The 15,478-nt window shown below is 44.5% G+C and overlaps 1 protein-coding gene across 3 annotated transcripts in view; it reads right to left on the bottom strand.

Moving 5' to 3' along the window:
- Positions 1–532: 532 nt before the first annotated feature.
- Positions 533–15,478, bottom strand: part of LOC108232144 (semaphorin-3F-like) — a 15,573-nt gene continuing 627 nt past the window's right edge. The window contains exons 1-18 of one of the 3 annotated variants that reach the window (XM_017409750.3): positions 15,305–15,446; positions 12,117–12,253; positions 7,728–7,888; positions 7,537–7,599; positions 7,321–7,440; positions 7,033–7,126; positions 6,814–6,933; positions 6,549–6,694; positions 4,992–5,106; positions 4,830–4,899; positions 4,520–4,664; positions 4,201–4,423; positions 4,018–4,106; positions 3,894–3,935; positions 3,637–3,794; positions 3,490–3,557; positions 3,254–3,381; positions 533–1,753 (exon numbers count right to left, since the gene is read on the bottom strand). In XM_017409750.3, coding sequence (XP_017265239.1) covers positions 1,367–1,753; positions 3,254–3,381; positions 3,490–3,557; positions 3,637–3,794; positions 3,894–3,935; positions 4,018–4,106; positions 4,201–4,423; positions 4,520–4,664; positions 4,830–4,899; positions 4,992–5,106; positions 6,549–6,694; positions 6,814–6,933; positions 7,033–7,126; positions 7,321–7,440; positions 7,537–7,599; positions 7,728–7,888; positions 12,117–12,228 — 2,241 coding nt within the window. In that variant the 5' untranslated portion in view covers positions 12,229–12,253; positions 15,305–15,446 and the 3' untranslated portion in view covers positions 533–1,366. Of the gene's footprint in view, positions 1,754–3,253; positions 3,382–3,489; positions 3,558–3,636; positions 3,795–3,893; positions 3,936–4,017; positions 4,107–4,200; positions 4,424–4,519; positions 4,665–4,829; positions 4,900–4,991; positions 5,107–6,548; positions 6,695–6,813; positions 6,934–7,032; positions 7,127–7,320; positions 7,441–7,536; positions 7,600–7,727; positions 7,889–12,116; positions 12,254–15,304; positions 15,447–15,478 lie in introns of those variants that run through there. The other 2 variants (XM_017409751.3, XM_017409749.3) reach the window with 2 other exon arrangements.

The following is a 15,478-nucleotide window of genomic DNA, read 5'->3' as shown; positions in this document are numbered from 1 at the left end:
ATGTGAGGTGATGTGTCTGACAGCTGGAGCTTGGACCAAACCTGGGTCATGATGCAGCAGGACAATGATACCAAACACCCAGCGGCTGATCTACAACAGAATGGCTCAAAAAGAAAAGAATGGAGGCGTTGTCATGGTCCAGTCAAAGTCCAGACCTTAACCTGAAAGCAATGTTGAAACGAAGAGTGGTCATACAAAAAATACTTCCAGTTATTGCTGCTCCAGTTAGTTCTCCAAGCTGCTGAAAGGGGAGTACTTAAGTTTTTTCTACATATAACGTTTCAGTTTTGGCTTTGTTTTTGTTTAATAATAGTAATATGGTGGAATCTCTTGGGTGTTTTTGTACATTGAGGTTAGATTTAAATCATTTCAGAACCTAAAAAACAGAATACTTCAATGTCCTGATATGTAATCCCCTAGAATCGAAAAAAGGACTTGTTCCCTTGAGTGTTTTCCGCTCTGAAGGTACAAAACACCATTTTAAACATTTCAAAATACACCGTAGGCTGGAACATCAACAAACAGCACTGAGCCAGATTCATTCCCATTTTATAGCATACTGTACATAAAAAAAAATCTAATATTTTTCATACATCTGTGCAAAGATCCCCAATTCCCTCAAATGCCACCACCGACAAAGTGCATCACTGGATAAACACTGTACGCTACACATATCGTCAATACTCACAGACTGCAGGTTACTAAAGCACGGGCCAGTAAGGAGGGGGGTCATCAACATCAACATCCAATGGAATTAGCTTAGCAGAATACATTACACCCTACCAACATCAGAACACAATGAACCTGAAAACGGAGCAATCGTGAAATGTACATCTCGCGACAAAACCATACGCATGCAAAATATTCATTTACAGTATATCATCGAAGTAGCATACAATACAAAGGGTAATCTAAATGACATATCATGACCATCATTATGATATTCACAATCAATATATTACATTTCTGTTTCAGATAAAAGAAAAAATACCTGTGTAACTGTGGGAGGCAGATCATTTACATTGCTGTCAGCCTTTTGTTTTTGTTGTTGCAAAAAAAAAAAAAGCACCAAGTTTGTGTGAAACATGATGCGCTCTGTCTCACCGAGCAGCCAGTTTTAATCCACAGTAAAGTTATTTTTAATAAAGCTGTCTCCGATAACCCAAAATGTATGGCATGATTTAGAATGTGGTCGTCAGTGGCGTAAACTGTGTTTCAGATGGATTTACTGGGCTGACAACAGCGAAACCACCGATATTTTGACAACAGAATGACAGCGTCCCCCTGCCTAATGAATGGAAGTGACACCCAAACACGTGTCCAACTAAAAGTCCAGCATAAAGTTCATATAAGCCGCTCCTGTCCTCTAACCGAGGCCTTGGTCCTGGCTTTCTGTGTGTCTGCGGCTGGTGCGCTTCCTCTGCTGCTGCTGCTGCTGCTGTTTGGGGCTGACTTGTTCCCAGTAGGACTGGCAGTACTGGTTAATGAGTCTGATCTCAGGCAGGAAGGGTGTGGAGGTGAGGGGCGACTGCGAATAAGGCCCTGCTTGGCGGCCCTTTGGCTCCTCGTCCTCATCCCGAGCGGTGAGGGCTAGAACAATGTCTCGGTCGAGGATGCGCAGCGCCACGCGGGCCACGGTGTGCTTAAAGTTGTTTTCAGTGGCGAGGCAGTGGTAGAGCCCTGCGTCCGATTGGTTGAGCGACTTCAGAAGGATGCCGTGGTTGGTCTTCAGGACTCCTCCAGCTCGGTTCAGCTGCAGGTAAAAAACAAGTCACACACCATCAGAGAGGGAACAGCAGCTTTAAATCTGTGTTTGTGTCACGAACAGTATTAGTTTCCTACGTATGTAAATACATGTTATATTTCTTTTTGAAAATGAAACCACTCTGCTTAAATCTAAATATTCCCTGTTTTAGGCACAATAAAAGTTCTGCACAAAAGAAGCTATAGTTTCATCTGTAAAGATACAATTCTTCTATTTTACAAAAAAATGGTAAAAAACACAACAGTCAGGGCTCTGAAACGTTTTGCAGGGTGCTTGTGACTGAAATTCCAACATCCACCAACTTTCTTCTGTAAAACCCAATAATAAACTGGGACTTTTGTAATAATTTGAGCTGATAAAATGCAGGTGTTTTGAAGTATGAAGAGAACCAAGATAAAATTATAAAGCTGCTGTCAGTAGCTCATTAGGGTCACCATGGTAACAACACACCTGTTTCTATCCCTCCTGACAGCACTCTTAATGAGACAGGCAAACAGAAAAGAAGAGTACAAATGAAGCTTCAGACCACCTGTGCAATGGCAGTGACAGAAGCATCTGCGTGTCTATTTTTATGTGTCTACGGTGTTTTATGCAGGAAACAAACTAAGACGACCATTTACTTCCAGTTTTAAGGAGACAATTCTGTGCTCAGATACAATGGAGGTCAATGAGACGCTAGATGTGTGCACTCTACACTCTGGGGGGATTTGAGGGATTTCTTTACAAAAAAAAAAATCTGAAAGTTTTGACTGTGTGGCATCATCACACCAAGTTTACCATTCTGTGGTTAAAACCTAAACTGTGATTGTGAAAAATAAACTGCTAAAGACATCAAAATGTCCGTTCAGTTCTTGTAAAGCCCAACTTTAAGTGACACATGTACACTCTGAGGTTTCTACTATGAAATATGCCCGAGATATATGGCTCCAAAGACAGCTGGTTTGGTTTTGTTTAAGGAGATTTTTTGCTGTTTTTTTTTTTTTTTGTTTGTGAGATAAAATGTACTGGTACCAAAAGTCCCAACACATTTTTCCTGAACAAGGGTGTGAACACTTTTAGATGTATTTCTTGCATGGGGTTTTTGCAAAGCTGTGGGAGGAGTAGCAAATCATATCTTATGCACTGGCAGCCTTAAAAACAAATTACGTACAGCAAAACTGTAATTTTCTGCGGCTACCAGTAGGCTTAAATGTGAAATCAAACATTTACTTTGTTGGTTTTCCTGTTGCTTTGCATCTTCTTCGCAGCGCCGATATGCCAAAGAGGCGCTGCCCTTCAGCGGCAGACAGTAATTATTTTTCTCAACATTGCTATCGGGGCTTAGTGCCAGATTAGAGGCAGGGACTGACTGTTATCTCAGGGCTAGTTTTTTACTGGATAAACATGATACAGGCATTAATCTTTCCTCGTGAAACTCTCAGTGAGAAATGTAGCTTGAGTAGTTCCAAAAACAACACTTTCTTGTAAACTCTGCTGGCTTTTCCTCACCACTTTCCTCTTTCCCTCCCTCTGGAAAAGCCACTTGACGGTGGCCTGAGGGCAGCGAGGCTGACACTCCAAGAAGGTACTGCTGCCCTCCACCCCAAACTGCATTGTCTCTCTCAGGCGTTTCTCTACTGCGCAAACAGAAAGAGAAAAAAAAACAAAAAAAAAACAATGAAAACTGCTCAAAACTAGCAAAGGGTTTCAAGTGTGTGAGCAGCAAATGAAAAACATCCTCTTGCCTTTGGCATTAAAGCCCCTGCATTGTCTCAGTGGATCGCCGTGTTTAACATCCTGCCTCCTGCTCCTCCTGAGACAAAATTCAGAGTTTAATTTTTGGTAGAGCTGCGAGGGAGCGGTGCGCCGTGGTGACGCGAGGCGGCCCCCACCTTTTGGTCGACGGGGTGAAAGCCGAGCAGCTCTCGCCGTCCCAGGCGCAGTAGGGGTCCCGCGCCAGGCAGCAGTCGGAACAGGCCCGGCCATACACGCCACAGCGGTGCAGCGACACCTGGGTCAGCCCGGCGTCTGAAGACACGTACAGCTGTTGCTGTGGCAACACAAACACACCAAACCGTGTCACCTCGAATACTGATTTCAGCACATGCCCTAAAACCTTCCAGTAGGAAAAAAAAGGAACCATGCTCACTCTTTTAGAAGAAATCTTCATTGTTTTGACCGAAGCTCTGGTCTGTAAGTCAATAAACAGTAAGATTTAAGTTTTTAGTTTTTTTTTTGATTGTGTCCAAGTGTATTCACTTATGGAGACATACCCGGAAAACTTCCACCTCCTCGAGCGTCAGTTCTTCCATGCTTGTTGGGTCCTTGGGCAAAACAATAACTTTTTGCACAGTGCCTCGATCTATAAGTCAGGCAAACAGCATTGAAGACAATCATTTTCTTGATCAAAACAAACTCTACCACCAGTCTCACACCACGTCTCACAGCTCTCTCACCTGTGCCCAGAAAGAGCACCTCATAGCGCCCGTCCACAGCGTCCACCTGATCCACCACCAGTGCCGTGTACCTGTAGTCCACGCCGGTTCTCACCACCAGGGGGCGACGATGGATAGGATAAACCGGATGGAACATGAGGGGATGGGATCTGATGAAATTTACGGCTTCATCTGAGAAGTTCTTGGAGGAGCGGATGCCAGGAGTGAAGGTTCCTCCTGGACACTGAGAGGCAGGAAAAGGAAGAACAGTAAAAATCCTTACGTTCACTGAGGAGTGTGGAGAAGATCTGACTGCATCCACCTGAGGACCGAAACTCACTGTGCCTGGCCGCGGATAAGGAATCTTGCCGGTATACTCTGTCCACTGGTAGTTATGGCCATGTTTGTGCGCAAATGGTCCATTAAAGACATTGCGGATGTCAGCCATTGAGTACACACAGACTGCTGAGCCCTTGAACACGGAGCTTTAGCAAAAACAGACAGCTAAGGTAAGAGCGGGCAAAGTAGGAACTTGCACCAGATGAATGAAATTAAAAAACAAATTAACCACAGAAATGTGTAACTAAAAGAGTTGAGTCACTGAGAGTGAGGTATGAATTTGAAAATCAAAGCTCCATAACGTGACTCACCCTGCTGTGGTGAAGAGAGCGTACACCATGGGGTTTCGCTCATCTTGTGTTGGCTGAATAAAAACATCCCCTGAGAAGAGGAATGGTATGCAGATTATTAACACCGCAGTCAAAGCAAACAAGCTTTAAGATGCAATCAGGTTAAGATTGTTTTGACTTTACGTAGTTCATCAAACGGTGTCTCAACGCCGTCGGCTCCTATCACGGAGCAGATGAGACGAGCCTTCAGGAACGTCGTCCAGCGATTCACCAGGGATTTCTGTCCACCTTCGTCATTCTGTAGGAGATAGATCATGTTTTATATACTTCATACAGACGTGGTCAGAGTGTTTACATCCACTCATCATGGACACAAATGTTATATTAATGTAGAGCTTTTAATTAATCATTTGAATTGTTCTTTTTTTTGTTTTAAATTATTTATAGCACATACAACTTCAGTGCCAAATTTGGATTTACTTTGGATTTTCTTTAATCCACACAGTCAATATTATACAAACTGGTTCAAATGAATACATATATTCACCTAAATCTTTTAATAAGTGGTGCTGAAGTTTTTTTTTTTTTTACTTTGACAAGACCAAGACCTGTTAGCGTGCTGTTAGTGATCATGAATGACTGCAGCTTTTTCTTTGCCAGCATAAAACTAATTTGTTTGACAGAACCTATTGGAATGATTATTATTCATCTGTCAGCCTTGGATGAAAGAAAACTGGTTCACATGTTCAGGAACAACTCAGAAACCATTAAGACTCAAACCTGCCATGAAGTGGAAGCTGCTGGAGCACCAGAGTCTCTGAAGCCAGTTTTACATCAACATGGACTGAGAGAGAAGCTCCAGGTCCAAAAACACCTTCATACTCAACTGAAATCTGCAGCTGCCCACACGGACAAACCAAAGTTCTTCTGGAAAAAGGTTTTATGGTAATACGAGGCTAAGATTTAGTTATTTTACTAATTTACGTATTTGGGCACAATGACAGAGTTGAGGTGAGGCTTTCAAACCTAAGAACACTATCAAGTGTCAAGCATGGTGGTGGTAGCTTCATGCTGTGGTACTGGTGCTTTGCACAAAGGATAATAAATAATAAAGGAGAACAACCTCCAAATTTTTCTACTTTGCCTCAAATGAACAGCTAAATAGTTTGAATTTGATCCCAAACACATCAGAACTTGTTTCTGACCGGATGAACTGGGCTGACATTCAGCTTCATTCAGGCCTCCCAAAGCGCCAGCCTGCATTCTAATGAAGATCTGTGGACTATGCTTTAAAGCCTTCCATACCAGAAAACCAACTAATTAAATGAACTACCAATTTAGCTAAAAAGAGCAGTCACAAATGTCCACCCAGAATTATGTCAGACACTTGTTGATGGATATATAAAATGTGTGATCAAAGTGCAACTTTCTAAAGGAAATTTAACCAATTATTAGTGGGAGTGTATGTATATATCTGAACTTACACCGTTTTGACCCTGTGTGGACTAGAGAAAATCCACAATAAATTTAAACTTGTGCACCCAGTTCTTGTTTTTTATTATTAAAGTTGTATTTTTGGTAATTATTACATCATGGAAAAAGAACGACTCAAATTAATCATTAAAAGCCCCAAATCAATGACTTCTCATGCCCATGATGAGCAGATGTAAACTTCTGACTGCAGCTTTGAGCGTTTCTGATTTTGCTGTTAAACGTCTTGCGCGGCAGGGTTGGGCTCACCAGACACACTCTCCCCACCCTGGCAAAAACCGTGGGGCTCGCCCCACCGGTGGTGTCTAGACTCTTCTCACGGAAGAAGAAGTAAAGTTTATCGTCGTTTTTTTCTGCACTGTCAGGGATCTGCTGGATCTGAATAAACACAGGCTCTGGAGGATAAAAACAGATAAGCAGAGAGGGGATTGAAACAAGCGGTTGTCAAATAAAATGAGAGGATTCATAACCTGCAATCATCAGCGTTTAACTCTTCACACCCACGCTTACTCACCGTTCAGCCATCTGGAGTCATACTGCTCTGTCCTGATCGCTGGCCTCCCTCCCATGGTCCTAAACAGAGCGGCATCTGTGCTCATGAAGTCAATATGGACACCTGCATATAGGTTATCATCTGCAGAGGTGAGGAATTATGGAGCAGAGGTTAAAATTTGTGTCCTGGTCAGCCAAAGTTCAACTGAGTGTGTGTGTGTGTTTTTTTGGCATGTCTTACTAATCAGAAGTGCAACGTTTTCCTGTTTGGGATCATAGGAACATTTTCCCTTCCCTGAATCCACATACCCAGGAACCAGCCGAAACAAGTAGTCCTGCAGAGGCAGATCAGACAGACAGTAGGCATAAAAATAGCCTGTTAAGATGAGACAGGGGAGCAAAGAGAAAAATCATAAACAAATCAGTGTCCCAGTTTGCAGTCCTGAAACATTTAGCAGGGCAAAGCTATACTGCTGAGGGGAGATCTGCTGCAAATCGCACTCGGGGGAACTGAAAATGTCTTGTTCACCTCTGCCCTCCAGCCTCGGTTGACGAATGTGCAGATGGGTTGATACGCCCCAGTCCCACAGGTGTAGAGGTGGGTGCGGTTCCAGGGCTCAATCAAACGCACAAAGTTGGCACACTCACCCTGGACCAAAGACAAACAGAATTTAAACATCACTGTCACGTCTTGAAAGGTGATTGTTTTTTTAAAAAAGAACAGGATGTAGGCACGAGATCCCACCTGTTTACCCTTTCCTGTCATCTGACATTCTCCCTTTCTCTTGGCTGAGGCTGGCCAGTGGATCTGCATTCAAGAAAACAGCCCCAGAAAAACAGTCACTAGCTGTGGATCGTTGCACTTAAAGGTTTAACCCCCACATGCCGAATAGCAGACTGGATTTAAGAAGCAAAGCTGTTGGAGTTTGTACGCACTATGAGCGGCTCCTTGTTGACGTTGTGCATGTCCAGAGCCACCAGGTACTCTCGGCTGCCCAGGTACAGGCGGCCCTGATCCTGATCCATCAGGAGGATGCGGTAGTCGCTGGTGTTGAAGGAGAAACTGAAGGGTCTGGCTGCTTTTGTGTCCATGAGCTCTGTGTGGAAAGTGTTACAGCTTTGTTGAAAAGGGGGAGGAAAAAAAAAGGAACATCTGGACCATTTGGAAAAGTTGCAGCAGGCAGAACAAACACTACCTCTATGAAAACTATTATTCCCTTTGTGCTTTTGACATGTTTTATTACTGCCTCGGATGAACCTATGGTCTCTGAAACAACACACTTTTCACTCCTTTTTCGTGGGGAGGGAACGAGTCACTTATTAAATATAACTCAACGCGGAGCATGTTAAGAAGCATATTTGCTTTTAAGATCTCAATATTTTATGTGCGCTGATGTCTGATTGAGTTTAAGCCACCGCATGCCCCGTGGAGTTGGACGAAGAGGCAGGTCTCCCAGGAAACACGGTCAGTGGAACTCACCGCTAATTCTTAAGACCAGGTTTGTGCTCAGCAGAGCGTAACCTGTTAGGACGTGCTGCAGTGGAAAAATGTTTCTCATGTCTTTTCTTTTTCTTTTTTTTTTGTTCTCCTGAAAGCTTTGATTGAACCATTTTCAGCTGCTGCAAGACACATGGCCTCATGTCGAACTTTTCCAGCAATTCATTGCACTGGTTCCAACACCCACACGCACGCTCACACACATCTGTGGCATGTCCAAGATACTGGCCATATGTGCCCGCTGTGGAGGCATGTTAAAGACAGCCGGCTTAAACAATGACAAATGTTCCCAGAGACCCTCAGAAGCAGGCTTACAGGGATTCAACAGGAAGCGCAATCTTTATTTACATCAAAGTGCCTCCCATCTTCCTTTTGACGCCAGCGCTAACAGGATGCAGTCAAGGTGCCACTAAAATAAGCTGTGCAATCGGATCTCCGGTCGACGCGGGATGGAGGCTCAGAGGTGAGGCAGAGTCCGCTTCTGTTCCTGAGAGGTAAACACAGGAAAACAAGACCCCCCCCCCTCACTCCTGGCCAATCTCCACTGGGCCAAAGTGGATTCACTGGGCAGACTAAATGTAGAAACGCCGCACCCCTTATACATGTCTCTCCATACACCGAAAATAGCAAACAATGTCCTGCCATCATCTGGTAAACATTCAACAAACGCTTCTGCTCTGACAACATTCTGACACTGATACGGAAACATGAAAGTACAGTGTGAAGCTGCCGCCGGGTCACCGCGAGCTCTCGTGTTACAGCCTGACAACGCATTGCCACTAATGGCTCCTGCCACTTAGTCCCAGCCCTATCTCTCGTATGAACCAACATGGTGACAGCGCTGTGAGGGTATGAGATTCTACAATGTGGCTTCAGTTACATTTTGCTTTCTAGCAACGCCGGCTAATTCTACGGAACGACCCCTGATCTTTTTCCTTTATGACTGAACTTCCTGCGTGGGAGATCTCTGTCCTCCGCAGGCCTCACGAAGCCCCCCGAGTGTCACCTATGGCCCAGCTCTCAGGCGTTCAGAAGAGTCACATGTCCTCGAGCCGCCCCGAAACCTCCTCCACAGGCACCTCGAGGAACAAAGACTCGCTGTCACAAACAATGAACAATAAATCCTTGGAGTGGCAGAAAGCAGTTGGGGACTAAATCCAACTTCTCTCCTTTTTTTGTTCAGAGCTGAGGGGGCTGGGTGACCGAGTTCTGTGTAAAACCTGAGAAGCAATCTAAAACCTCTGGAGAAGCTACTGCCTATGAATCTGTTTTATTGGAGCTCTGCACAGATGCGAATGCCTCAAACTCAGAGGGAAAACGATCAAGACCAAACTTGTGTAATTGGTCCAAATTTTTTCACCTTGCTCCACTGGTAAGCTGTTTACGAGGGGAGGATTAGCGTTAAAGGCCACATAAAAATGCATAGCAATTACTCTCTCAAACCTCAAAAGGAACTGTCTCTCTATAGCATGCAGACAGCTGCTGTCACGCTTACGAAAGTAGGCAAACTCAAAACAGCGCTGCATGAGCACCACCGGTGCTTATCAACCACAGATCTCACGACGAGCTCTAATCCGCTTCAGATGGCTTCTAATGTGTACAAAAACCATAAATGTTTATCGCAGAACTGCTGCACTCGAACAAGATAAGACACCGCGCACTGTCTAGACCTGACCTGGACCCAAAGCGCCCCGACTCAGCTGCACATGAAAGCGCTCAAGAATGTGATACATCTGATCCACGCCTTTCAATTTTCACCTTCACGTTCTAAGCCGAGGTGTGTTCTTGCAAGCGCGCCCCTCCGCAAGCCGGAGTGACATCATGACAGGGTTGTGGAAATGACTGTAATCATCTTGTATCGTTTCGATCAAAGGTGTCATCCACGTGTTCGAGTAGACACGGGAAAATACAAAATACCAACAAAAAGACGCTTTGCCGCCATCTTGGATTTAGCCCCGAAGGCTAGATTAGTGCCGTTTTGCTCCTGTGATCAGATTTCAGACGCTTCCTTCAGAATGTCAGAATGTCAAAATAAAGGAGGCCTGACAGGTCACACCACGGTACGTGTGGATTTTCGAGTGCGAAGAGAAACTTTTGTTGAAGGGCACTACCAGTAACTCGCCCCATGTAATATCCACCTTTTGTTTTCGCTGTTGCTCTGTTTGACATGCTGCAGGAAATGCCTTCTTTACATATATATGAAAAAGGAAACGAAACCACAGGCGTGGGGGAATGAGTTTGTGTGTCCGCCAGAGACTTACTTCGACATACAAGCTAAACATACAATGGGACACATACCGATTTGATCCCCTGCTGATTTTGTAGGTTTGCCCACTAACGAAGAAATGAACAGTCTCTAATTTTATGGTAGTTACATTTAATGGAGAGAGACAGAATACCAGTTAAAAGCCAAGAAAAAACACGTAAAAGTCACAAATTGATTTGCATGTCTTTAAGGAAAACAACTATTCAATCCTGTACAACACATCTAGGTCTCATATTAGTGATGTGTCTCACAGATTATAATCAATCAGACAATCAATTACTTGATCTCAACTTGTGCATAAAGGGTACCTGTCCACATTTTTTTTTATTTTATTTTACCCCTCCACCACCGCGGGAAAAACCAAAGAGCTGTCGAAGGATATCAGGGATAAGACTGCAGAGCTGCTTGGGGAAATGTAAGAAATGTAAGATGACCATCAGTCACCCTCAGTATGGACCCCCCATGTAAGATCTTGCCTCATGGGGTGAGGATGATGAGGAGAAAGGTGGGGGATCAGCCCTCAGCTACACAGGAGGAGCTTGTTTGTGATCTGAAGGCAGCTGGGACCACAGTCAAAAAAACCCTAATTGGTAACACACTAGATGAGCACAAAGCTGAGGTCTTTGGCATCAACTCAAACGTATTTGGAGGAAAAGAACTGCTGACTCTGACTCAAAGAACACCTTTCTCACAGTCAAGCACACAGGTGGAAACATTAGGATTTGGGGCTGTTTTTAGTTCAAAGGGAGTAAGACGACTTCACTGCACTGAGGGGCCAATGGACCCTGTAAAGTCTTAGACGAGAACCTCTACATCCTCCATCCCATCGGCTCATAATACTAGACCAAATGTCCCAACCTTCTCTTGTTGGGAACTGAAGCCATCAGGACCCCGTTTATGGGAGCTGCCATGTTGTATTTTTGGGGACCAGAGTGTGTGCACTAACCAGCTGACAGTTATGGTGTCACATGACCTTTCTTTTAAGCGTGAGAAAACTAATCACAGCTGAATATGTCGGGAAAGAATATGAATCAACGACCGAATCTACGTGAATCAACAAAAGTCAACACTTTAAAACATGATCAGAGGTGTATTTCTTTTTAATAAGGGCAAAGTCCTACTCCTCTTTGTTTACACTGGAGAGGGCAGGACCTAAAACTCGTAACGGGACCAGCTTCAACCCCTGGTCCTCCATATGGGGTCCAGTATTATAATATATGTTTGATGTGTCAGCCAGAGCTCTGAAGATGGGCCTTTGAGCATGACAATGACCCAAAAGTTATCGCCAAGGGCAACAAAGAAGTGGCTAAAGGAAAAACATATTCGGGTCACGGTGGGGCTAGCCAGTCTGCAGACCAAAACCTGGGCAGGGAGCTGAAACTTCAAGGATGCTGGATTTTTAGTTTATATTCTCTGTCCATTAAAATGAAGCCACCATGAAAAATAGTTCGGTTCTTGTTAGCGGGCAAACGTATAAAACCAGCAGGGGGTCAAGTAATTATTTCACTGCGTGAACTATTTAGATAATCCCCGAGAGGAGTTTCGGTCCATGTGAGCTCACCTTTGAAGGAGAGGCGAACTCGCGGCGCAAACTGCTGCGAGCCCGAGCCTCTGTAAACACAGAGGGCCAACAGGAGGAGCCGGGCTCCTGGCGCTGTCATGGTAACAGTCATGCAGGTAGCCCACAGAGATCTAAATCTGGACAAAAGAAGAAAGAGGAACAAGCGTTATTATAGAGTGCCCCATGAGAAAAAGGGAGACAGAAAAAGAAGGAAGGACGGGCAAATAAAAAGTCTCTCTGATCTCCATGATCAGACGCTTGGCCTGCAGCCTTCCCAGACGAGACGTATAGTTTGGCAGGAGAGAAAAACGTCCAAATCTTCACACCTGCTCTGCAAAATATGACAGCCCTATTATTTATTTAGAGCGCAAAATGTAGCGAGGAATGTGTTAGGACTGCAAATTGGTGCTCTTGAAAGGAGTCTGACAATTAGACGAGATTAAAATCTTCTAGCCTTCGCCTTGGACAAATTCTTAAACACACAGCGCTTACTGGTGCACGTATTTCACCCACGTTCTTCCCCCCCCAAAAAAGAAACCTGTTAATGAGCATGCCAATCAATGATTCCCCTTGGCTCTCCTTTGCTCCTTCAACAAAGCCCGCCGAAGCACCCGCGGAAGGCTGACGAGTGAAAGACGTGACAGTTCAAAGAAACAGGTAGCCCCGGCTGGAACAATTCCTGACAGTTTCAGGGGCGGGGGGGTGTTTTGAAACTTAGCTCAACTGTTAGACCCTTAACTCAAGCATTCATTATGCATCTGCACTTTGCTGGAGAGGATCCCATATAAATTATGAATACTAAAAGCTGAGTCCATAACATCCATTAAATTGTCTCCCTGAAGGTGTGCCTTGCTTTGGGCTATAAGCTACCCCCCTCCAGGGCATTTCTTTTTTTTGTCTTCTTCTTCTTCTCCTCGTGAAGCCACAGCCTTCGTAGCAACACGCCTGGAAGAGAGGGGCTTTCGGGGAGAGTTATTCACGGTGAAAAAATAAAAAATAAAAAGAGAGTGCGAGTTTACAAAATTTTGGGTGTAACACATAATCTGAAAAGCCTGTTCCCGAGAGAAATGGAAACATTCTGACGAAACTGAAGTGACTGGATTTATGAGGGGAACGTGTAGGGAAACGGAGGACACGAGTGGCGGCACCTTAAAGAGGCACCGTCGGACCAATTTGCTCCCCCAGGGAATGTTCAGGCGCCATCTGATATTTTACACTCCCTGCAAATGATCCATATTCACAAGGATGAGAAACGAGCCTGATTGGACACATAATAAATACAACAGCAACAACAAATAAAAGCTCTAATCTCCTAATAACCATTTTGACCCTACCTCTATAAGAACATCACACGTGCTTTAAGTCATAGTTTGAATACAGACAGTCATAGGTAAAAAGAAAGTCCACCCTCTTTCAATTCTAAGACTTTACATATCAGGACATAATCAAAACGATCTGGTCCAGATTCTACAATGATTCAAATCTAACCTTGAGTGTATGAAAACACACAACAGATTTCATTATGATGGTAATTACTTTAAAAAAAAAAAAGAAAAATGAAAACGCCGTGGTTGGAAAAACGAAGTCCACCCTTCCTGCTTCCATAGGATTTCAAAGCCAGGTGATCCGATGTATTGATTCACTGATCGCCGTCAGCGTGAGCGCCTCTGTAGAAGCAGGGCTTTTGTCGGTTTGCAGCTCTGGAGCGATTGGTGTGCGTCAACAGAAACGCCAAGGTGGAAAAGTCATCAGCGATGACATCAAAGAGGTGGCTGCTGCTGCCCATCGATCTGGGAGGGCTCGACAGTCACTTCCTAGCCAATCTGAAGTTTATCGTTCTGCAGGGAGGAAGGTTGTCCACCGGAGGAAACCATTTAGGACAGCTGCCAGCCTTCCCAGGAGTGGACGGACGTCCCGGCAAATTCACCCCGAGGTCAGACCGTGCAGTGCTCAGAGAAACTGCGTGAAACCCAGGAGCCCTCTCTCAGACTCAACGGGTCTCAGTGAGCAGGGTAAAGGTTAAAGTTCATGACAGGAAAACCTCTTCTCTCTAACAGAGCATGGCAGATTTAGGTTTGCAAAGCTGCGTCTGAATGAACCTCAAGACTCCTGGAATGATGACACAAAAGTACAATATTTTTTACCCATAATGCACAGCAGCAAGCATTACAAAAAAACAAACACCTCATACCAACGGTCAGCACGGTGGTGGAGGTCTGATGGTTTGGGACCTGGGAACCCTGCAGTCACTGAATCCTCTGTAGGATTTAAGAGTCAAATGTGAGACCATCTATCTGACAGCTGAAGCTTGGACCAAACTGGCCCACGATGCAACGGCACAACGATCCCAATCGCAGCAGCTAATCTAGAACAGAATGGCTTAAAAGAGAGAATCGAGGAGAGGAACGGTCCAGTCAAAGTCCAGACCTCATATCTGATTGAAGCGCTGCGGTGGGACCTGAAGAGAGAGCGGCGCAGAAACTGATGTCTGCACAAACCTCGACGAACCAAAGTCCCCGTCGGAAAGGAGAGCGGGCCAAAATTCCTCCACAATGCGAGAGACCGATCAAGTAAAACAGAAAAAACAACCACTGAGAGTCACTGCTGCTGAAGGAGGTTGTAGAAGTTCCCGAACCAACCTAGTTTTCCACACACAGAATCTGCATTTCGGCTTCGTTTTTGGTTTCATAATCAAGGGTGGGATCTGTTGTGTTTTGGACAAGGAGAGGTTAGATTAGAACCATTTGTTGAAGCTGGCGAAGATTAGATTTTTATTTTTTTATTTATTTTATTGTCCTGGTGGTAAAACTAGAAATAAAATAGGGTGGACTTTCTTTTTTTTCCCCACGACCGTCTGCATGAAAACTTAAATATGTAAAGGGTTGGTGCAATAGAAGATTTAAATTCCCATTTTGTGTTTGAGTTTCCTGTTACTGATTCTAAAGTGTTATACTGTGATCAAATGAACCAAGTAAAATGTCCATAATAATAATGATGATGATAATAATAATAAAGCGTGGGCTGCTCGGACATCTGATGGTGTGTTTGTACAGCAGTGCTCTTGGTTTTTCCGAGCTGGGTGGGAGCTCCAGGACAGACTAAAGTTCTGCTGTGGTAATAAATGGGTTCCCTTTAAATAATTACAGGATTTTCTTTCGGCTTTTTGAGGCGGAGGAGTGCGCACTTACCTGTGAACTCAACATCCAGAAATAGGAGCCGAACAAATGTGCGCCCTCTCTCTGTCCCTCTCTCCAGCCCTCCGCTCGGATTAAACGCCACAGAGTAACCAAAGTTAAACGTTAAACCAGTGGGGGTGGGGTGGCTGGTGTGTGTGTGTCTGTGTGTGTGTGTGGGGGGACGTG

Source organism: Kryptolebias marmoratus, linkage group LG8, assembly GCF_001649575.2.
Source record: "Kryptolebias marmoratus isolate JLee-2015 linkage group LG8, ASM164957v2, whole genome shotgun sequence".
NCBI lineage: Eukaryota > Metazoa > Chordata > Actinopteri > Cyprinodontiformes > Rivulidae > Kryptolebias > Kryptolebias marmoratus.
Note: the sequence above shows the minus strand (reverse complement) of the source record. Positions and strands in the feature narration are given on the sequence as shown.